Here is a 23,174-nt window from a genome sequence, read left to right as displayed (position 1 = left end):
TCTACTCTGTTAGAGGATCAGTCCAGGTGTGCAGTGTGTCAGCAGGTGCTGAGGGATCCAGTCTCTATCACCTGTGGACACAGGTTCTGCAGACAGTGCATCACCAGCTACTGGGAGAAACCTGCTCCTTCAGGAGACTATGACTGTCCTCAGTGTAGAAAGAGATCCAGAACACGGCCTGTACTACAGCACCTGAGTCAACCCAATAAAACAAGAGGCTCTGAAAACAGTAAGACCACTTGCACACGTGGGCCAAGTCAATACCTTAATATGATTTACAGTAGTTAACTACAATATTATGAGATAATAGAAGTTACTGTAGTTGTGGAAGGCCCACTTTTCATCCTGTCAATGAATGTTTCTGATACACATGATTTTTCCTCTTCCCTTGTAGTGGATGACAGCCTGCAGAGAGCTATAGTAAACCATAAAGACAGTCTGAAAAGGAGGTATGAATGTGTGATAGAAGGTATGGAAAAAGCAGGGAACCAAACTCCCCTCAACAATATTTACACAGAGCTCTACATCACAGAAGGAGAGAGTGAAGGGGTTAACAATGAACATGAGGTGTGGCAGCTAGAGACAGCATCCAGGACACCAACCTCACATGACACAGCAATCCACTGCAATGACATATTTAAACCCTTACCAGGCCAAGAGAGAAGCATCAGAACTGTGCTGACGAAGGGCATCGCTGGCATCGGAAAAACAGTCTCTGTGCAGAAGTTCATCCTAGACTGGGCTGAAGAGAAGGCGAACCAAGATGTGGATATCATATTTGTGCTTCCTTTCCGGGAGCTGAACTTGATTAAAGATCTCCAGTACAGTCTTCTCAGACTTTTAAATGGCTTCCACACAGAACTAGACATAGGCAATGCAAAGAAACTCACTGCCTGTAAAGCTATGTTCATCTTTGATGGTTTGGATGAAAGCAGACTTCCATTGGATTTACAGCACAATGAAAAGGTGTCTGATGTCACCCAGACATCGTCTGTCGATGTTCTGCTGACAAACCTCATCAAGGGGAATCTGCTTCCCTCTGCTCTCCTATGGATAACCTCCCGACCAGCAGCAACCAATCAGATCCCCCCTAAGTGTGTTGACCAGGTGACAGAGGTACGAGGGTTCAATGACCCACAGAAGGAGGAGTACTTCAGGAAGAGATTCAGTGATGAGGACCTGGCCAGCAGAATCATCTCACACATAAAGACATCAAGGAGCCTCCACATCATGTGCCACATGCCAGTGTTCTGTTGGATTTCTGCAATAGTCCTTGAACACATGTTGAGTACAGACAAGAGGAGAGAGATGCCCACGACTCTGACTGAGATGTCAATACACTTCCTGCTCATTCAGACCAGCCTGAAGAACCAGAAATATCATGGAAGAGATGAGATGGATCTACAGGAGCTCATGGAGTCAGATAAGGAAATTCTTCTGAAGCTGGGGAAGCTGGCGTTTGAAAATCTGGAGAAGGGTAATCTCATGTTCTATGAAGAAGACCTGAAAGAGTGTGGCATTGATGTCAAAGAAGCCTCAGTGTACTCAGGAGTGTGCACACAAATCTTTAAAGAAGAGTCTGTGTTATTTCAGAGAGTGGTGTACTGCTTTGTTCATCTGAGCATTCAGGAGTTTCTCTCAGCTGTCTACATGTACCATTGTTACACAACCAAGAACATGGATGCACTGAAGCCCTTCCTCAAGAGAAAGTCTAGAGCTGCATCTGAAGAGCTAACCTCGCATGAGCTGCTGAAGAGTACCGTGGATAAAGCCTTGGAGAGCAAGAACGGACACCTGGACCTCTTTGTCCGCTTCCTTCATGGGATGTCACTGGAGTCCAATCAGAAACTCCTACGAGGTCTGGTGACACAGACAGAAAGCAGTCCAGACAGCGTCCAGAAAACAATCCGATCCCTTAAGGTGATGCAGAGGAAGAACATCTCCCCTGAGAGATGCATCAATCTCTTCCACTGTCTGATAGAGATGAAAGACCATTCAGTACAAGAGGAAATCCAAGCGTACTTGAGGTCAGAGAAGAGATCCAAAAACCTCACACTTTTTCAGTGTTCAGCACTGGCCTACATGCTACAGATATCAGAGGAGGTTCTGGATGTGTTTGACATGAAGGTATACAAGACATCAGAGGAGGGTCGTAGGAGACTGCTCCCAGCTGTGAGAGGCTGCAGGAAAGCTCTGTAAGTATTCATGGAAATATCCCACACCAAAATACATTGTAGTTACAGCAGCATTTTTATTGGCTGACTGGCTCTGTAAGTACTCATGTGACTATCCCTCAGACCAAACTTTACTGTATGTAAGAACAACAACATTTTCATTGGCTGACTAAACTTTCTATCAGCTGAAAAGTCTTAAACAAACTAATACAAACAGATCAGAAAAGTTGTAGCATTGAGACATCTATACACAGTGTTCACATTATTAGTGCAGGGGTAACAGTGTAAGCAGGGAAGCTAAATGTAACATTTTAATACAACCTGTCCCTCGTGGTATTTACTCTGTTGACAGACTCACTGGCTGTAAACTCACAGACACATCCTGTGAAGTGTTGGCCTCAGTTCTCAGTTCAAACCCCTCACACCTGAGAGAGCTGGATCTGAGTAACAATGACCTGAAGGATTCAGGAGTGAAGCTGCTCTCTGCTGGACTGGGGAATCCCCACTGTAAACTGGAGACTCTGAGGTCAGTATTCCTGTAGTGGGTCAACAAGTGAGAACTGTTCACCAGATCCACATGTGTTTACCAGGCACACATAGTCCACACCATATGTGTTTGGACAGTGAAGCTTACAGTTTTACATTTGGTGCTATGCTCCATCATTTTGGATTTGAGATATAATGTTTCATATTAGGCAACAGTACAGAATGTCACTTTTTATTTGAGGGTATTCATACATACCTGTTGTACTGTTTAGAAATGAAAGCACTTAATGTATCTAGTTCTCCCATTTGAAAAAGTAATAAGTATTTGGACAAATTAATTTAGTCCAAAGTTTAGTATTTGGTCCCATATTCCTTACCTGCAGTGATTACATCAAGCTTGTGTTTCTACAAACTTGTTGAATGCATTTGCAGTTTGTCTTGGTTGTGTTTTGGATGATGTTTTTCCTAATAGAAACTGAATGGTGAATAATGTCCTGTAATTTTGGAGTCACTTCACTTGTATTGTCAGTAAGAATAGAAGATGTTTCTGAACACTTCTACATTCATGTGGATGCTACTATGATTATGAATAATCATGAATGAATCGTGAATGATGATGAATGAGAAAGTTACAGAGGAACAAGGATCATTCCCCCTCTGTTATTGGTAATGGTGAGAGGTTAGCATGTTTTGTTGTAGCCTCTGTAACTCTCTCACTCATTATTATTCATGATTCATTCATGATTATTCTTAATCATGGCATCATCAGGATTAATTTAGTAGTGTTTAGAAACATGTTATCTACTCACTTAGACAGAAAATTACTCCAGTCATCATCCACCATTCAGTTACTATCGGGCAAAACATAACCCAAAACACAACCAAAACAAACTGCAAATGCAACCAACGAGTTTGGGACCAAATACTAAACTTTTGACTACTTTAATACACTATAAGTGAATTGGTCAGAATACTTTGGACTTCTTCAAATGGGGGACTAGATACATATAGTCAATCTAAATCTGATACCTCACTGTCTGTCTTTTGACTGATACTGCTTTTTTAAATGGTCTGGTCAGTCTACTCAAATATTTGTACAATACATTTTTCTATCTACAAGCAATAATTTGATAATTTCAAATAATGATACATTAATTTATGAATAGATATGTCAGGTTTCAGGACACTGATACATCTGAATATGTTGAACAAATATATTTCCACTATTTTCACCACCAAAGAATAGCAATGTGGTTTTAATATGATTTGACTCTTTGCAGGCTGTCACGCTGTCTAGTCAGAGAGGAAGGCTGTGCTTCTCTGGTCTCAGCTCTGAAGTCAAACCCCTCACACCTGAGAGAGCTGGATCTGAGTAAGAATGACCTGAAGGATTCAGGAGTGAAGCTGCTCTTTGCTGGACTGGGGAATCCCCACTGTAAACTGGAGACTCTGAGGTCAGTATTCCTGTAGTTGGTCAACAAGTGATAACTGTTCACCAGATCCACATGTGTTTACCAGGCACACATAGTCCACACCATATGTGTTTGGACAGTGAAGCTTACAGTTTTACATTTGGTGCTATGCTCCATCATTTTGGATTTGAAATTGTTTCATATTAGGCAACAGTACAGAATGTCACTTTTTATTTGAGGGTATTCATACATACAGTCGTATGAAAAAGTTTGGGCACCCCTCTGAGGCTGCATAATAATTTACTCTGTCATCACAGAAAATGATCACAGTGGCATGCCATTCATTTTCTAATAAAAGCTGAGTACTGGGTTATTGTCCAGACAAAGATTTTTAGTGTAGCAATATTAAGTTGTATGAAATTAAATCAGATGTGAAAAATAGGCTATGCAAAAATGTGGGCACCCTTGTCATTCTGTTGATTTGAATACCTGGAACTACTTAGCACTGATTAATTGGAACACACAATTGGTTTGGTGAACTCATTAAGCCTTGAACTTCATAGACATATGCATCCAATCATGAGAAAATGTATTTAAGGTGGCCAATTGCAAGTTGTTGTTCTCTTTGACTCTCCTCTGAAGAGTGGCAACATGGGGGCCTCAAAACAACTCTCAAATGACCTGAAAACAAAGATTGTTCAACATTATGGTTTAGGGGAAGGATACAAAAAGCTAATGCAGAGATGTAAGCTGTCAGTGTCCACTGTGAGGAGCATTGTGAGGAAATGGAAGACCACAGGCACAGTTCTTGTTAAGGCCAGAAGTGGCAGGCCAAGTAAAATATCGGAGAGGCAAAGGCGAAGGATGGTGAAAACGGTCAAAAACAGCCCACAGACCACTTCCAAAGACCTACAACATCATCTTGCTGCAGATGGTGTCACTGTGCATCGTTCAACAATTCAGCGCACTTTGCACAAGGAGAAGCTGTACGGGAGAGTGATGCGGAAGAAGCCTTTTCTGCCACACGCCACAAACAGAGTCGCTTGAGGTATGCAAATGCACATTTGGACAAGCCAGCTTCATTTTGGAATAAGGTGCTGTGGACTGATGAAACAAAGATTGAGTTATTTGGTCATAACAAGGGGCGTTATGCATGGCGGCAAAAGAACACAGCGTTCCAAAAAAAACACTTGCTACCCACAGTCAAATTTGGTGGGGGTTCCATCATGCTGTGGGGCTGTATGGCCAGTGCCGCTACTGGGAATATTGTTAAAGTTGAGGGTCGCATGGATTCCACTCAATATCCGCAGATTCTTGGGAATAATGTTGAAGAATCAGACACAAAGTTGAAGTTACGCCGGGGCTGAATATTCCAACAAGACAACGACCCAAAACACTGCTCAAAATCTACCCGGGCATTTATGCAGAGGAACAAGTACAATGTTCTGGAATGGCCATCCCAGTCCCCAGACCTGAATATCATTGAGAATCTGTGGGATGATTTGAAGCAGGCTGTCCATGCTCGGCAACCATCAAACCTAACTGAAGTGGAGATGTTTTGTAAGGAGAAATGGTCCAAAATACCTTCATCCAGAATCCAGACACTCATTAGAGGCTATAGGAACCGTCTAGGGGCTGTTATTTTAGCAAAAGGAGGCTCTACTAAATATTGATGTGATTTTTCTGTTGGGGTGCCCAAATTTATGCACCTGTCTAATTTCGTTTTGATGCATATTGCATATTTTCTGTTAATCCAATAAACCTAATTTCACTACTGAAATAGTACTGTGTCCATCAGTTATTTGATAGATCAAAATGAAATTGCTGATCCAAACACCCAATTATTTATAAATGGAAATCATGGAAATTGTCAGGGGTGCCCAAACTTTTTCATACGACTGTACCTGTTTTACTGTTTAGAAATGAAAGCACTTAATGTATGTAGTTCTCCCATTTGAAAAAGTCATAAGTATTTGGACAAATTAATTTAGTCCAATGTTTAGTGTTTGGTCTTTGAATATTCTTTACCTGCAGTGATTACATCAAGCTTGTGATTCTACAAACTTGTTGAATGCATTTGCAGTTTGTCTTGGTTGTGTTTTAGATGATGTTTTTCCAAATAGAAACTGAATGGTGAATAATGTCCTGTCATTTTGGAGTTACTTCACTTGTATTGTCAGTAAGAATAGAAGATGTTTCTGAACACTTCTACATTCATGTGGATTCTACTATGATTATGAATAATCATGAATGAATCGTGAATGATGATGAATGAGAAAGTTGCAGAGGAACAAGGATCATACCCCCTCTGTTATTGGTAATGGTGAGAGGTTAGCATGTTTTGTTGTAGCCTCTGTAACTTTCTCACTCATTATTATTCATGATTCATTCATGATTTTTCTTAATCATGGCATCATTAGGATTCATTTAGTAGTGTTTAGAAACATTTACATTTTAGTCATTTAGCAGACGCTCTTATCCAGAGTGACTTACAGTTAGTGAGTGCATACATTATTTTTTATTACATTTTTTCATACTGGCCCCCCGTGGGAATCGAACCCACAACCCTAGCATTGCAAACGCCATGCTCTACCAACCAAACTACATCCCTGCCGGCCATTCCCTCCCCTACCCTGGACGACGCTGGGCCAATTGTGCGCCGCCCCATGGGTCTCCCGGTCGCGGCCGGCTACGACAGAGCCTGGATTCGAACCAGGATCTCTAGTGGCACAGCTACAGAAACCTGTTATCTACTCACTTAGACAGAAAATTACTCCAGTCATCATCCACCATTCAGTTACTATTGGGCAAAACATAACCCAAAACAAACTGCAAATACAACCAACAAGTTTACAACCAAATACTCAACTTTCGACTACGTTAATACACTATTAGTCAAATGGTCAGAATACGTTTGACTTCGTCAAATGGGGGGACTAGTAACATAAAGTGCTTTCATTTCTAAACGGTGAAACAGATATGTATTAAAATACCCTCAAATAAAAGGTGACATTATATACTGTCACCTCATATGAAACATTTAATCTCAAATCCAAAATGCTGGATTATAGAGCCACATTTAAAATGTCAGTTTCACTGTCAAACTAGATATGGTGTGGACTGTATACTCAATACAATCTAAATCTGATACCTCACTGTCTGTCTTTTGACTGATACTGCTTTTTAAACTGCTCTGGTCAGTCTACTCAAATATTTGTACTATACATTTTTCTATCTACATGCAATACTTTGATAATTTGTCATTTCTAAAAATGAAACATTCATTTATGAATAGATATGGCAGGTTTCAGGACACTGATATATCTGAATATGTTGAAAAAAATATACTGCCACTATTTTGACCACCAAAGAATAGCAGTGTGGTTTTAATATGATTTCATTCTTTGCAGGCTGTCACGCTGTCTAGTCACAGAGGAAGGCTGTGCTTCTCTGGTCTGAGCTCTGAAGTCAAACCCCTCACACCTGAGAGAGCTGGATCTGAGTAACAATGACCTGAAGGATTCAGGAGTGAAGCTGCTCTCTGCTGGACTGGGGAATCCCCACTGTAAACTGGAGACTCTGAGGTCAGTATTCCTGTAGTTGGTCAACAAGTGATAACTGTTCACCAGATCCACATGTGTTTACCAGGCACACGTAGTCCACACCATATGTGTTTGGACAGTGAAGCTTACAGTTTTACATTTGGTGCTATGCTCCAGCATTTTGGATTTGAAATAGTTTCATATTAGGCAACAGTACAGAATGTCACTTTTTATTTGAGGGTATTCATACATACCTGTTTTACTGTTTAGAAATGAAAGCACTTTATGTATGTAGTTCTCTAGTTCTACCATTTGAAAAAGTCATAACTATTTGGACAAATTAATTTAGTCCAATGTTTAGTGTTTTAGTGTTTGGTCGTTGAATATTCTTTGCCTGCAGTGATTGCATCAAGCTTGTGAATCTACAAACTTTTGAATACATTTGCAGTTTGTCTTGGTTGTGTTTTGGATGATGTTTTTCCCAATAGAAACTGATTGGTGAATAATGTCCTGTCATTTTGGAGTCACTTCACTTGTATTGTCAGTAAGAATAGAATATGTTTCTGAACACTTCTACATTCATGTGGATGCTACCATGATTATGAATAATCATGAATGAATCGTGAATGATGATGAATGAGAAAGTTACAGAGGAACAAGGATCATACCCCCTCTGTTATAGGTAATGGTGAGAGGTTAGCATGTTTTGTTGTAGCCTCTGTAACTTTCTCACTCATTATTATTCATGATTCATTCATAATTTTTGTTAATCATGGCATCATCAGGATTAATTTAGTAGTGTTTAGAAACATGTTATCTACTCACTTAGACAGAAAGTTACTCCAGTCATCTTCCACCATTCAGTTACTATTGGGCAAAACATAACCCAAAACAAACTGCAAATACAACCAACAAGTTTACAACCAAATACTCAACTTTTGACTACGTTAATACACTATAAGTCAAATGGTTAGAATACGTTTGACTTCGTCAAATGGGGGGACTAGATACATAAAGTGCTTTCATTTCTAAACGGTGAAACAGATATGTATTAAAATACCCTCAAATAAAAGGTGACATTATATACTGTCACCTCATATGAAACATTTGATCTCAAATCCAAAATGGTGGAGTATAGAGTCACATTTAAAATGTCAGTTTCACTGTCAAAATAGATATACTGTGGACTGTATACTCAATACAATCTAAATCTGATACCTCACTGTCTGTCTTTTGACTGATACTGCTTTTTAAACTGCTCTGGTCAGTCTACTCAAATATTTGTAATATGCATTTTTCTATCTACAAGCAATACTTTGATAATTTGTCATTTCTAACAATGAAACATTCATTTATGAATAGATATGGCAGGTTTCAGGACACTGTCACGGATTCTGCCGAGGCTGCTCCTCCTCCTTGTTCGGGCAGGCTTCGGCGTTCGTCGTCCCCGGAGTACTAGCTGCCACCGTTGAATGTTTCTATGTTTGATTGCTTTTGTCTGTCCATTGCACCTGTGTCCGTTTGTGTCTGATTATGTGTTCTATGAGTTGCCTGTTTTCTATTGGTTAGGTTGTGTGTTGTTATTAACCTGTCCGTTAGTGTTGCGTGTTCTCTCTGTTTATTGTTTTGTTAGTTTACGCACAGTCTGCGTAATCGCTCGCCTCTGTTTGTTTGTTGAGGCCGTTCATTGTATTGTGCTTGGGTTTGCACTAGTAAACGTTGTTGGACTAAGCTTCGGTGTCCTGCGACTGACTCCCGCACCACATTAACCTCAGCTAGTGACAGAACAACACACCCAAGATGGAGTCAGCAGGAGCAGCGGCGGCACCCAAGTCGCTGGAGGATCGGATCAGCGACCAAGACACCATGATCCGGCAACTTGGGGCCGCCATGAACGAGGTGTCCAACACGCTGCGCCGATTGGTTACGGGGGAGGTGCCCACGCCTTCGCACACCTTACCATCACCATCGGCCAGTCCTCCTCTCCCAGCACCGGAACCCAGTGGCATTCGGCTCTCGCTCCCGAGGGCTTATGATGGTTCTGCAGCCGGGTGTCAGGGGTTCCTCCTGCAGGTGGAACTCTACCTGGCCACCATACACCAGGCGCCCTCGGGATACGAGAGCGTCTCCGCCCTCATCTCCTGTCTATCCGGCAAGGCGTTGGAGTGGGCCAACGCCGAATGGAGGGGAATAGATGCCGCCACCATCACCTACGCGGAGTTCTCCCGCCGCTTCAGGGCTGTGTTCGATCATCCACCTGAGGGGAAGGCGGCGGGGGAGCGTCTGTTCCACCTCCGACAGGGGAAGAGGAGTGCACAGGAGTTCGCCCTGGAGTTCCGGACTCTAGCGGTGGATGCGGGGTGGAATGAGAGGGCCCTCATCGACCATTACCGGTGTAGCCTACGAGAGGACGTTCTTCGTGAGCTGGCCTGCAGGGACACCAACCTATCCTTCGACCAGTTGGTGGACATTTCCATCCGTCTCGACACCCTGCTGGCTACCCGCGGACGTCCCGAGTGGGGGTCGTCCATTCCACCCTCCAGCACCTCCGAGCCGGTTCCCATGGAGCTCGGGGGTGCTGGCGCTAGGGAGAGGAGGAGAGAGAACCCGAGGGGGGCCGTCCCCTGCACCAACTGTGGCCGTGGAGGACACACTGCGGCTAGGTGCTGGGGAGGGTCTCCTGGGAGAGGGGACAACAGGTCACGCACTGGGGAGTCATTTCAGGTGAGTAGGCGCCCCACTTACCCAGAGCTCTCTGTTGGTCACTTGTGTATACCTGTGAGATTTCCACAGGTGGCACCTCATTCCCAGCATAAGGCGCTAGTAGATTCAGGCGCAGCTGGGAACTTTGTTGATCGTGAATTTTGTTATAGGTTAGGAATTCCCCTTCGGCCGGTAGAAGCCCACTTTCCTGTTCATGCCCTAGACAGCCGGTCGCTGGGGTCGGGGTTGATCAGAGAAGTCACAGCACCACTTAAGATGACGACGCAGGGGGGTCATGAGGAGATCATTCAGTTTTATCTGATCGACTCTCCTGCGTATCCCGTGGTGCTGGGGCTTCCCTGGTTAAGCGCCCATGATCCTACCATTGCGTGGCAACAGAGGGCTCTTATGGAGTGGTCTGCCCAGTGTGTAGGGAGATGTCTAGGTGTTTCCTTAGGGGCGACCTCGGTGGAGAGTCCGAACCAAGTGCCCGCAATGCGCATTCCCCCTGAATATGAGGATTTAGCACTTGTGTTCAGCAAAACGAGGGCGACACGGCTACCACCTCATAGACAGGGGGATTGTGCGATAGATCTCCAAACAGGAGCTGCACTTCCGCGGAGCCGTGTGTATCCCCTGTCTCAAGAGGAGACCGCGGCTATGGAGACTTACATAGCCGAGTCCTTGGCACAGGGATACATACGGTCCTCCACTTCCCCGGTTTCCTCGAGTTTCTTCTTTGTGAAGAAGAAGGACGGGGGTTTGCGCCCGTGTATTGATTACCGTAGTCTCAATCAGATCACGGTTAAGTACAGTTACCCTCTTCCTCTGATTGCGACTATGACGGAGTCATTACGCGGAGCGCGGTTCTTCACAAAGTTAGATCTCAGGAGCGCGTACAATCTGGTGCGCATTAGGGAGGGGGATGAATGGAAAACAGCATTTAGTACCACCTCGGGTCATTACGAGTATCTCGTCATGCCATACGGGTTAATGAATGCTCCTTCAGTCTTCCAATCCTTTGTTGACGAGATTTTCCGGGACATGCATGGGCAGGGTGTGGTAGTATACATCGACGACATCCTAGTGTACTCTTCTACACGAGCCGAGCATGTAGCCCTGGTGCGCCGAGCATATTCGGAGAGGTCGGGAGAGGTTGTGTTTTTCTCTAGCTGGAGGTAAGCAGGAGGTAAGCTTCTCATATGGTGTTGAGTAAAGCTTAACCATGTATTAGATCGTAGGTAGGTAGTTAGCTGTAGTTAGGTATTGTATTTATTATAGGTTAGTATTGTTGTTATTGTAGGTTTCCGTAGGTAATTGTAGGTTAGTATTGAAGCACGAGGCTAGCTAGCTAGCGGGTAGCTACTGGTAATGATTAGCAACGCTGGAGAGCTGTTTCCAATGTTAATGTGCTGCTAGCCAATGTTAAATTTTTTGCTGCGTTATGCGTTATGAAAGGAACTAGACACGGACATGAATTATCTGTTTAGTGTGCTAACACACTCTTGGCAGTTTGTTGTAACCAAGTATTGGTGCTAAATTGTGTGTTAATGGATGCTAGCTTGCTAGTTAGCTACGGCGTCATAGCTAGGCATCGTGGGTTGTTGTGGGTAGTTACTGTGTCTTGGCAGTGTCTTCGGCCGTGCCGGCTGTAGCACGAAGCGAGCTAACTAGCTGTTTTTTCGAACAGAGTCAGAGTCAACACAGTAGCCATTGTGTGCCGGGTGTAGCACGAAGCTAGCTAGCTAGCCGTTCTTCAAACAAAGTCAACACAGTGGCCATTGCTAGCTACCCAACACGACCAGCTGACTGTACTGTAGTAGCTAACTACAATATACTTGTCCTAGCTAGCCAACGTTTAATCATTGCTGCGTCATGAAAGGAACTTGACACAGACACGAATGATCTGTTTAGTGTGTTATCACACTATTGGTGTGTCTTGGCAGTGTCTTCGGCCGTGCCGGCTGTAGCACGAAGCGAGCTACCTAGCCGTTTTTTCGAACAGAGTCAGAGTCAACACAATAGCCATTGTGTGCCGGGTGTAGCACGAAGCTAGCTAGCTAGCCGTTCTTCAAACAAAGTCAACACAGTGGCCATTGCTAGCTACCCAACACGACCAGCTAACTGTACGGTAGTAGCTAAATACAATATACTTGTCCTAGCTAGCCAACGTCTAATCATTGCTGCGTCATGAAAGGAACTTGACACAGACACGAATGATCTGTTTAGTGTGTTATCACACTATTGGTGGTTTGTTGTGACCAAGTGTTGGTGCTAAACGGTGTGTTATTGTTATTGGGTGCTAGCTTGCTAGTTAGCTATGGTGTCATAGTTAGCTAGCTGAATAAAGTGGGTTGAGTCTATTCCTTTAAACATTGAACCGCTGTGGTTCACAACAATTCTGATTTCTAAAGGTGGAAGTTGGGAGAGTTTTTGTTCGGGTGGTTCAGTGAAACAATTTTAGTTTCTGAGGTAGAAGTTTTTGGTGAGGGAGGCCCTGCTCTCTCCTCTCCCAGATGCTTAACTCATTTCCTTCCGATCTCCTCTGCATTTTTGTAGCCATTTGCTACAGCCTGTCAACTATGCCTCTGCCTATCCCTGTTCTCTCCTCTCTGCACAGGCTACACAAACGCACCACACCGCGTGGCTGCTGCCTCTCTAACCTGGTGGTCCCTGCACGCACCACCCACGTGGAGTTCCAGGTCGCAGGCATTCTCTGGAACTGCCGTTCTGCTGCCAACAAAGCTGACTTCATCCCAGCCTATGCCAACCTCCAGTCCCTCGACTTCCTGGCGCTGACGGAAACATGGATCACCACTGAAAACACTGCTACTCCTACTGCTCTCTCCTCGTCTGACCATGTGTTCTCGCATACCCCGAGAGCATCTGGTCAGAGGGGTGGTGGTACAGGAATCCTCATCTCTCCCAAGTGGACATTCTCAATTTTTCCCCTAACCCATCTGTCTATCTCCTCATTTGAATTCCATGCTGTCACAGTCACTAGCCCATTTAAGCTTAATATCCTTGTCATCTATCGCCCTCCAGGTTCCCTTGGAGAGTTCATCAATGAGCTTGACGCCTTGATAAGTTCCTTCCCTGAGGATGGCTCACCCCTCACAGTTTTGGGGGATTTCAACCTCCCTATGTCCACATTTGACTCATTTCTCTCTGCCTCCTTCTTTCCACTCCTCTCCTCTTTTGACCTCACCCTCTCACCGTCCCCCCCTACTCACAAGGCAGGCAATACGCTTGACCTCATCTTCACTAGATGCTTCTCCTCTACTAATCTCACTGCAACTCCCCTCCATGTCTCCGACAACTACTTTGTTTCCTTTTCTCTCTCGCTCTCCTCCCACACTACTCACTCTGCCCCTACACAGATGGTAATGCGCCGCCGCAACCTTCGCTCTCTCTCTCCCACTACTCTCTCCTCTTCCATCCTATCATCTCTTCCCTCTGCTCAATCCTTCTCCCTCCAATCTCCTGATTCTGCCTCCTCAACCCTCCTCTCCTCCCTTTCTGCATCCTTTGACTCTCTGTGTCCCCTATCCTCCCGGCCGGCTCGGTCCTCCCCTCCAGCTCCGTGGCTTGATGACTCATTGCGAGCTCACAGAACAGAGCTCCGGGCAGCGGAGCGGAAATGGAAGAAAACTAAACTCCCTGCCGACCTGGCATCTTTTCACTCCCTCCTCTCTACATTTTCTTCATCTGTTTCTGCTGCTAAGGCCACCTTCTACCACTCTAAATTCCAAGCATCTGCCTCTAACCCTAGGAAGCTCTTTGCCACATTTTCCTCCCTCCTGAATCCTCCCCCCCCCCCCCCCCCCCCTCCTCTCTCTCTGTGGATGACTTCGTCAACCACTTTGAAAAGAAGGTTGACGACATCCGATCCTCGTTTGTTAAGTCTAATGACACTGCTGGTCCTGCTCACACTGCCCTACCCTATGCTTTGACTTCTTTCTCCCCTCTCTCTCCAGATAAAATCCTGCGACTTGTGACTGCAGGCCGCCCAACAACCTGCCCGCTTGACCCCATCCCCTCCTCCCTTCTCCAGACCATCTCCGGTGACCTTCTCCCCTACCTCACCTCGCTGATCAACTCATCCCTGACCGCTGGCCATGTCCCATCCGTCTCAAGAGAGCGAGAGTTGCTCCCCTTCTCAAAAAACCAACACTCGACCCCACTGATGTCAACAACTACAGACCAGTATCCCTTCTTTCTTTTCTTTCCAAAACTATTGAGCGTGCCGTCTTTAGCCAACTCTCTTGCTATCTCTCTCAGAATGACCTTCTTGATCCAAACCAATCAGGTTTCAGGACTGGTCATTCAACTGAGACTGCTCTTCTCTGTGTCACGGAGACTCTCCGCACTGCTAAAGCTAACTCTCTCTCCTCTGCTCTTGTCCTTCTAGACCTGTCTGCTGCCTTTGATACTGTGAACCATCAGATCCTCCTCTCCACCCTCTCCGAGCTGGGCATCTCCGGCGCGGCTCACTCCTGGATTGCGTCCTACCTGACCGGTCGCTCCTACCAAGTGGCGTGGCGAGAAGCTGTCTCCGCACCACGTGCTCTCACCACTGGTGTCCCCCAGGGCTCAGTTCTAGGCCCTCTCCTTTTCTCCCTATACACCAAGTCACTTGGCTCTGTCATATCCTCACATGGCCTTTCCTATCATTGCTACGCTGACGATACACAACTAATCTTCTCCTTTCCCCCTTCTGATAACCAGGTGGCGAATCGCATCTCTGCATGTCTGGCAGACATATCAGTATGGATGACGGATCACCACCTCAAGCTGAACCCTGGCAAGACGGAGCTGCTCTTCCTCCCGGGGAAGGACTGCCCGTTCCATGATCTCGCCATCACGGTTGACAACTCCGCTGTGTCCTCCTCCCAGAGTGCGAAGAGCCTAGGCGTGACCCTGGACAACACCCTGTCGTTCTCCGCCTACATCAAGGCGGTGACCCGCTCCTGCAGGTTCATGCTCTACAACATTCGGAGAGTACGACACTGCCTTACACAGGAAGCGGCACAGGTCCTAATCCAGGCACTTGTCATCTCCCGTCTGGACTACTGCAACTCGCTGTTGGCTGGCCTCCCTGCCTGTGCCATTAAACCCCTACAACTCATCCAGAATGCCGCAGCCCGTCTGGTGTTCAACCTTCCCAAGTTCTCTCACGTCACCCCCCTCCTCCGCACACTCCACTGGCTTCCAGTTGAAGCTCGCATCCGCTACAAGACCATGGTGCTTGCCTATGGAGCAGTGAGGGGAACGGCACCTCTGTACCTTCAGGCTCTGATCAGTCCCTACACCCAAACGAGGGCATTGCGTTCATCCACCTCTGGCCTGCTGGCTCCCCTTCCTCTGCGGAAGCATAGCTCCCGCTCAGCCCAGTCAAAACTGTTCGCTGCTCTGGCACCCCAATGGTGGAACAAGCTCCCTCACGACGCCAGGACAGCGGAGTCACTCACCACCTTCCGGAGACATTTGAAACCCCACCTCTTTAAGGAATACCTGGGATAGGATAAAGTTTTCCTTCTAACCCCCCCCCCCCCCCCCCCCCCCCCCCCAAAATTGTAAAGTGGTTATCCCACTGGCTATAGGGTGAACGCACCAATTTGTGAGTCGCTCTGGCTAAGAGCGTCTGCTAAATGACGTTAATGTGCCCTTGAGCAAGGCACTTAACCCTAATTGCTCCTGTAAGTCGCTCTGGATAAGAGCGTCTGCTAAATGACTAAAATGTAATGTAAATGCTGTTGGAGCATGACTTGTATGTCAAGGCAGAGAAATGCTTGTTTTTCCAGGAGTCCGTCTCCTTTTTGGGTTATCGATTGTCCGCGTCTGGTGTGAAGATAGAGGTTGACCGTGTGTCGGCCGTGCGTAATTGGCAAACTCCAATCACTGTAAAAGAGGTGCAGCAGTTTTTGGGTTTTGCTAATTACTACCGGAGGTTTATCTGGGGCTTTGGACAGGTGGCAGCTCCCATCACGTCCCTGCTAAAGGGGGGTCCGGTGCGTTTGCAGTGGTCAGCTGAGGCGGACAGGGCATTTGTTTAACTAAAGAATTGTTCACTTCGGCTCCGGTGCTGGCGCATCCGGATCCCGCTTTACCATTCCAAGTTGAGGTAGACGCGTCCGAGGCCGGTATTGGGGCAGTCCTGTCGCAACGGTCCGACACGCCACCTAAACTCCACCCCTGTGCGTTCTATTCCAAGAAGCTCAGCTCGGCGGAGCGTAATTATGACGTAGGGGACAGGGAGCTGTTAGCTGTAGTCCAGGCCCTAAAGGTGTGGAGGCATTGGCTTGAGGGGGCTCAACACCCTTTCCTCATTCTGACTGACCACCGTAACCTGGAGTACATCCGGGCAGCTAAGAGACTAAACCCTCGTCAGGCTAGGTGGAACATGTTCCTAACCCGGTTTGTTTTTAAGATCACATACATCCCAGGGTCCCAGAACGGTAAGGCAGACGCCCTGTCCCGGCGGTATGACACAGAGGAGAGGTCCATTGAGCCTACTCCCATACTGCCGGAGTCTTGTCTGGTGGCTCCGGTAGTGTGGGAGGTCGATACGGAGATCGAGCGGGCCCTGCGTACCGACCCTACTCCCCCCGAGTGTCCTGTGGGGCGGACGTAGGTTCCGCTCGAGGTTCGTGACCGCCTTATTTATTGGGCTCATACTTCACCCTCCTCTGGACATCCAGGTATTGGCCGGACAGTGCACTGCCTTAGGGTGAAATACTGGTGGCCAACGTTAGCTAGGGATGTGAGGGTTTATGTCTCCTCCTGCTCGGTGTGCACCCAGTGTAAGACGACTAGACATTTGCCCAGGGGAAAGTTACATCCCCTGCCCGTTCCACAACGACCATGGTCCCACCTCTCGGTGGATTTTGTGACCGACCTTCCCCCCTCCCAGGGGAATACCACCATTTTGGTCGTTGTGGATCGGTTTTCCAAGGCCTGTCGTCTCCTCCCAATGCTGGGTCTTCCTACTGCCCTACAGACCGCTGAGGCCCTATTTACCCACGTGTTCCGGCACTATGGGGTCCCCGAGGATATTGTGTCTGACCGAGGTCCCCAGTTCACCTCCAGAGTCTGGGGGGCGTTCATGGAACGCTTGGGGGTCTCGGTGAGCCTTACCTCGGGGTACCACCCAGAGAGCAATGGGCAGGTTGAACGAGTCAACCAGGATGTGGGTAGGTTTCTGAGGTCCTATTGCCAGGGCCGGCCGGAGGAGTGGTCTAGGTATATCCCCTGGGCAGAGATGGCCCAGAACTCTCTCCGCCACTCCTCCACCAATGTAACACCTTTCCAGTGTGTTTTAGGGTATCAGCCGGTTCTGGCACCATGGCACGAGAGCCAGATCGAGGCCCCTGCGGTGGATGAGTGGATTCGGCGCTCAGAGGAGACGTGGGACGCTGCACATGTCCATCTGCAGCGGGCCATCCGTCGACAGAAGGCGAGCGCCGATCGCCACCGCAGTGAGGGACCGGTATACGCACCGGGAGATCGAGTCTGGCTCTCGACTCGAAACCTGCCCCTCCGCCTGCCTTGCCGGAAGCTGGGTCGGCGGTTTGTGGGGCCCTTTAAAGTCCTGAGAAGATTGAATGAGGTGTGTTACAGGTTACAACTGCTATTGTAACAAGAAAATTAATCCCTCGTTCCATGTGTCTCTTCTCAGGCCGGTGGTAGCTGGCCCACTCCAAGAAGATGAGATAGGAGAGACCCCTCCGCCCCCATTGGACATCGAGGGGGCCCCGGCGTAAGGGTCCGGACCATCTTGGACTCGAGGCGCCGGATGAGTGGTCTCCAGTATCTCGTGGAGTGGGAGGGGTACGGTCCGGAGGAACAGTGCTGGGTGCCTAGGAGGGACATCCTAGATCCATCCCTCCTGACTGAGTTCCACCGTGGGCATCCAACGCGCCCGGGTCCGCGTCCTCCTGGCCGTCCCCGAGGCCGGGGTCGGCGCACGGCTGGAGCCGCGCGTCAAGGGGGGGGTACTGTCACGGATTCTGCCGAGGCTGCTCCTCCTCCTTGTTCGGGCAGGCTTCGGCGTTCGTCGTCCCCGGAGTACTAGCTGCCACCGTTGAATGTTTCTATGTTTGATTACTTTTGTCTGTCCATTGCACCTGTGTCCGTTTGTGTCTGATTATGTATTCTATGAGTTGCCTGTTTTGTATTGGTTAGGTTGTGTGTTGTAATTCGCCTGTCCGTTAGTGTTGCGTGTTCTCTCTGTTTATTGTTTTGTTAGTTTACGCACAGTCTGCGTAATCGCTCGCCTCTGTTTGTTTGTTGAGGCCGTTCATTGTATTGTGCTTGGGTTTGCACTAGTAAACGTTGTTGGACTAAGCTTCGGTGTCCTGCGCCTGACTCGCGCACTACATTAACCTCAGCTAGTGACAGACATTGATATATCTGAATATGTTGAAAAAAATATACTGCCACTATTTTGACCACCAAAGAATAGCAGTGTGGTTTTAATATGATTTGACTCTTTGCAGGCTGTCACACTGTCTAGTCACAGAGGAAGGCTGTGCTTCTCTGGTCTCAGCTCTGAAGTCAAACCCCTCACACCTGAGAGAGCTGGACCTGAGTATCAATGACCTGAAGGATTCAGGAGTGAAGCTGCTCTCTGCTGGACTGGGGAATCCCCACTGTAAACTGGAGACTCTGAGGTCAGTATTCCTGTAATTGGTCAACAAGTGATAACTGTTCACCAGATCCACATGTGTTTACCAGGTACACATAGTCCACACCATATGTGTTTGGACAGTGAAGCTTACAGTTTTACATTTGGTGCTATGCTCCAGCATTTTGGATTTGAGATAGAATGTTTCATATTAGGTGACAGTATATAATGTCACCTTTTATTTGAGGGTATTCATACATATCTGTGTTACTGTTTAGAAATGAAAGGACTTTATGTATCTAGTTCTCCCATTTGAAAAGGTCTTAATAATTTGGACATATTCACTTATATTGTATTGAAGTAGTCATAAGTTTAGTATTTGGTCCCATATTCCTTACCTGCAGTGACTACATCAAGCTTGTGATTCTACAAACTTGTTGAATACATTTGCAGTTTGTCTTGGTTGTGTTTTGGATTATGTTTTTCCCAATAGAAACTGAATCGTGAATAATGTCCTGTCATTTTGGAGTCACTTCACTTGTATTGTCAGTAAGAATAGAAGATATTTCTGAACACTTCTACATTCATGTGGATGCTACCATTATTATGAATAATCATGAATGAATCATGAATGATGATGAATGAGAAAGTTACAGAGGAACAAGGATCATACCCCCTCTGTTATTGGTAATGGTGAGAGGTTAGCATGTTTTGTTGTAGCCTCTGTAACTTTCTCACTCATTATAATTCATGATTCATTCATGATTTGTCTTAATCAAGTCATCATCAGGATTAATTTAGTAGTGTTTAGAAACATGTTATCTACTCTCTTAGACAGAAGATTCATCCGGTCATCATCCACCATTCAGTTACAATTGGACAAAACATAACCCAAAAAACAACCAAAACAAACTGCAAATGCAACCAATGAGTTCACAACCAATTACTCAACTTTTGATAACTTTAATACACTATAAGTCAAATGGTCAGAATACTTATGACTTTTTGAAATAGGGGGATTATGACTTTTTCAAATAGGGGGAATAGATACATAAAGTGCTTTCATTTCTAAACTGTGAAAAAAATATACTGCCACTATTTTCACCACCAAAGAATAGCATTGTGGTTTTAATATGATTTGACTCTTTGCAGGCTGTCAGGCTGTCTAGTCACAGAGGAAGGCTGTGCTTCTCTGGTCTCAGCTCTGAAGTCAAACCCCTCACACCTGAGAGAGCTGGATCTGAGTATCAATGACCTGAAGGATTCAGGAGTGAAGCTGCTCTCTGCTGGACTGGGGAATCCCCACTGTAAACTGGAGACTCTGAGGTCAGTATTCCTGTAGTTGGTCAACAAGTGATAACTGTTCACCAGATCCACATGTGTTTACCAGGCACACATAGTCCACACCATATGTGTTTGGACAGTGAATCTTACAGTTTTACATTTGGTGCTATGCTCCAGCATTTTGGATATGAGATATAATGTTTCATATTAGGTGACAGTATATAATGTCACCTTTTATTTGATGATATTTTCATACATATCTGTGTTACTGTTTAGAAATGAAAGCACTTTATGTATCTAGTTCTCCCATTTGAAAAGGTCTTAATAATTTGGACATATTCACTTATATTGTATTAAAGTAGTCATAAGTTTAGTATTTGGTCCCATATTCCTTACCCACAGTGATTACATCAAGCCTGTGATTCTACACACTTGTTGAATACATTTGCAGTTTGTCTTGGTTGTGTTTTGGATGATGTTTTTCCCAATAGAAACTGAATGGTGAATAATGTCCTGTCATTTTGGAGTCACTTCACTTGTATTGTCAGTAAGAATATAAGATGTTTCTGAACACTTCTACATTCATGTGGATGCTACTATGATTATGAATGAATCATGAATGATGATGAATGAGAAAGTTACAGAGGAACAAGGATCATACCCCCTCTGTTATTGGTAATGGTGAGAGGTTAGCATGTTTTGTTGTAGCCTCTGTAACTTTCTCACTCATTATAATTCATGATTCATTCATGATTTGTCTTAATCATGTCATCATCAGGATTCATTTAGTAGTGTTTAGAAACATGTTATTTACTCACTTAGACAGAAGATTACTCCAGTCATCATCCACCATTCAGTTACTATCGGACAAAACAAACCAAAACACAACCAAAACAAACTGCAAATGCAACCAATGAGTTCACAACCAAATACTCAACTTTTGACAACTTTAATAGACTATAAGTCAAATGGTCAGAATACTTATGACTTTTTCAAATAGGGGGAATAGATACATAAAGTGCTTTCATTTCTAAACGGTGAAAAAAATATACTGCCACTATTTTCACCACCAAAGAATAGCAGTGTGGTTTTAATATGATTTGACTCTTTGCAGGCTGTCAGGCTGTCTAGTCACAGAGGAAGGCTGTGCTTCTCTGATCTCAGCTCTAAAGTCAAACCCCTCACACCTGAGAGAGCTGGATCTGAGCTACAATCACCCAGGAGACTCAGGAGTCAGGCTGCTCTCTGCTGGACTGGAGGATCCACACTGCAAACTGGAGAAACTCAAGTATGTAGAGGGTTTATGTCAATGTTCATATCAGACATGTTGGAGTTATCAGGCTAGTTAAGACAAACATTCTGACCACCACTTGGACTAAGTTATATAAAGACTGTGTGTGTGTGTGTGTGTGTCCAGTGTGTGTGTGTGAATGTGTGTGTCAGTGCGTGTGTGTGTCCAGTGTGTGTGTGTGTGTCTAGTGCGTGTGTGTGTGTCCAGTGTGTTTGTGTGTGTGTGTGTGTGTGTGTGTGTGTGTGTGTGTGTATGTTTGTGTCACACACACACACACTGGACACACACACTCACACACACACACCCACACTGGACAAACACACAAACTGGACACACACACACACACACACACACACAATGGACACACAAACACACTTGATACACACACAAACACACTGGACACACACTGGACACACACACACACACACACACACTTGACACACATACACACACAAACTGGACACACACACACACGCACACACACACACACTGGTCCCAGACACACAAAAAGGAAACACACACACAAATACACATTCACACACACACACACACTGGACACACACACACACTCACACACACAAACACCGTACACACACACTGGACACATACACACAAAGGACACACACACACACACACACACACTGGCCCCACACACACAAAGGAATCACACAGAGTGGAAACAAACACACACACACACAAACACTGTACACACTAGTTACATGCTGACTGTGTGTGTGTGTGTGTGTGTGTGTGTGTGTGTGTGTGTGTGTGTGTGTGTGTGTGTGTGTGTGTGTGTGTGTGTGTGTGTGTGTGTGTGTGTGTGTGTGTGTGTGTGTGTGTGTGTGTGTGTGTGTGTGTGTGTGTGTGTGTGTGTGTGTGTGTGTGTGTGTGTGTGTGTGTGTGTGTGTGTGAGTTCAGGTGTTTCCCTCAATGACTGTCTGTTCTTCTGCTTACCGCTACAGTGTGGAACATGGTGTAGAGATCACAATGAAACCTGGACTTAGAAAATGTGAGTATTGACTGCTGTGAAGAATATGACTAAGAATAAGTCTTAATTCAAGTGAAGTCAAAGTCAAAGACCACGATTATTACTTACTTGGTCATATTAAATATCAGCTGTAGTTCTACAGAAGCACAAATCAGGGACACCAAAGTTTACAAAGAGTTGCTTTGACAATGTGTGTGTGTGTGTGGCGTGTTTGTGTTACTTTAGAAATGTGTGTGTGTGTGTTCATGCATGCATGCATGAAGGTGTGTGTGTGTGTGTGTGTGTGTGTTCAGGGTGTATGTGTATTCAGGATGTGTGTGTGTGTGTATGTAATTATTGTCTGTGTGTGTGTGTGTTGCGTGTTCGTGTTACGTTAGAAATGTGTGTGTGTGTGTGTGTGTGTCCAGTGAGTGTGTGTTCAGGATGTGTGTGTGTGTGTGTGTGTGTGTGTAATTCATGGGAATAAGTGTGTTTTATATTACCATACAGTATAACATATGATCATTCAACAAGTCTCAAGTTACCTTAACTTCTCCTTTTGATACCTAGAAACATCTACATTAAATGAATTAGTGAAAAGTGAGTTAACATTCTAATGTGAATGATGATGATTTCTAATATTGTGTCTGGTTTCATCCATCAGATGTCTGTGATCTCACACTGGACCT

The 23,174-nt window shown here is 45.6% G+C and overlaps 1 protein-coding gene across 1 annotated transcript in view; it reads left to right on the top strand.

Moving 5' to 3' along the window:
• The window catches only part of LOC311115655 (NLR family CARD domain-containing protein 3-like), a 23,701-nt gene continuing 527 nt past the window's right edge, over positions 1-23,174 (top strand). Inside the window, exons 1-9 of the mRNA XM_084190815.1 lie at positions 1-229; positions 395-2,195; positions 2,527-2,700; positions 3,941-4,109; positions 18,868-18,989; positions 20,096-20,269; positions 21,342-21,515; positions 22,481-22,527; positions 23,150-23,174. The exon at positions 23,150-23,174 is cut by the window's right edge and continues 527 nt beyond it. Coding sequence (XP_084046941.1) covers position 229; positions 395-2,195; positions 2,527-2,700; positions 3,941-4,109; positions 18,868-18,989; positions 20,096-20,269; positions 21,342-21,515; positions 22,481-22,527; positions 23,150-23,174 — 2,687 coding nt within the window. The 5' untranslated portion in view covers positions 1-228. The remainder of the gene's footprint in view (positions 230-394; positions 2,196-2,526; positions 2,701-3,940; positions 4,110-18,867; positions 18,990-20,095; positions 20,270-21,341; positions 21,516-22,480; positions 22,528-23,149) is intronic.

The sequence above is a fragment of the Coregonus lavaretus genome, assembly GCF_964263955.1.
Source record: "Coregonus lavaretus genome assembly, contig: HAP1_SCAFFOLD_554, whole genome shotgun sequence".
Classification (NCBI taxonomy): domain Eukaryota; kingdom Metazoa; phylum Chordata; class Actinopteri; order Salmoniformes; family Salmonidae; genus Coregonus; species Coregonus lavaretus.
The sequence above is the reverse complement of the archived record's forward strand: the minus strand, read 5'-3'. Positions and strand labels throughout refer to the sequence as shown.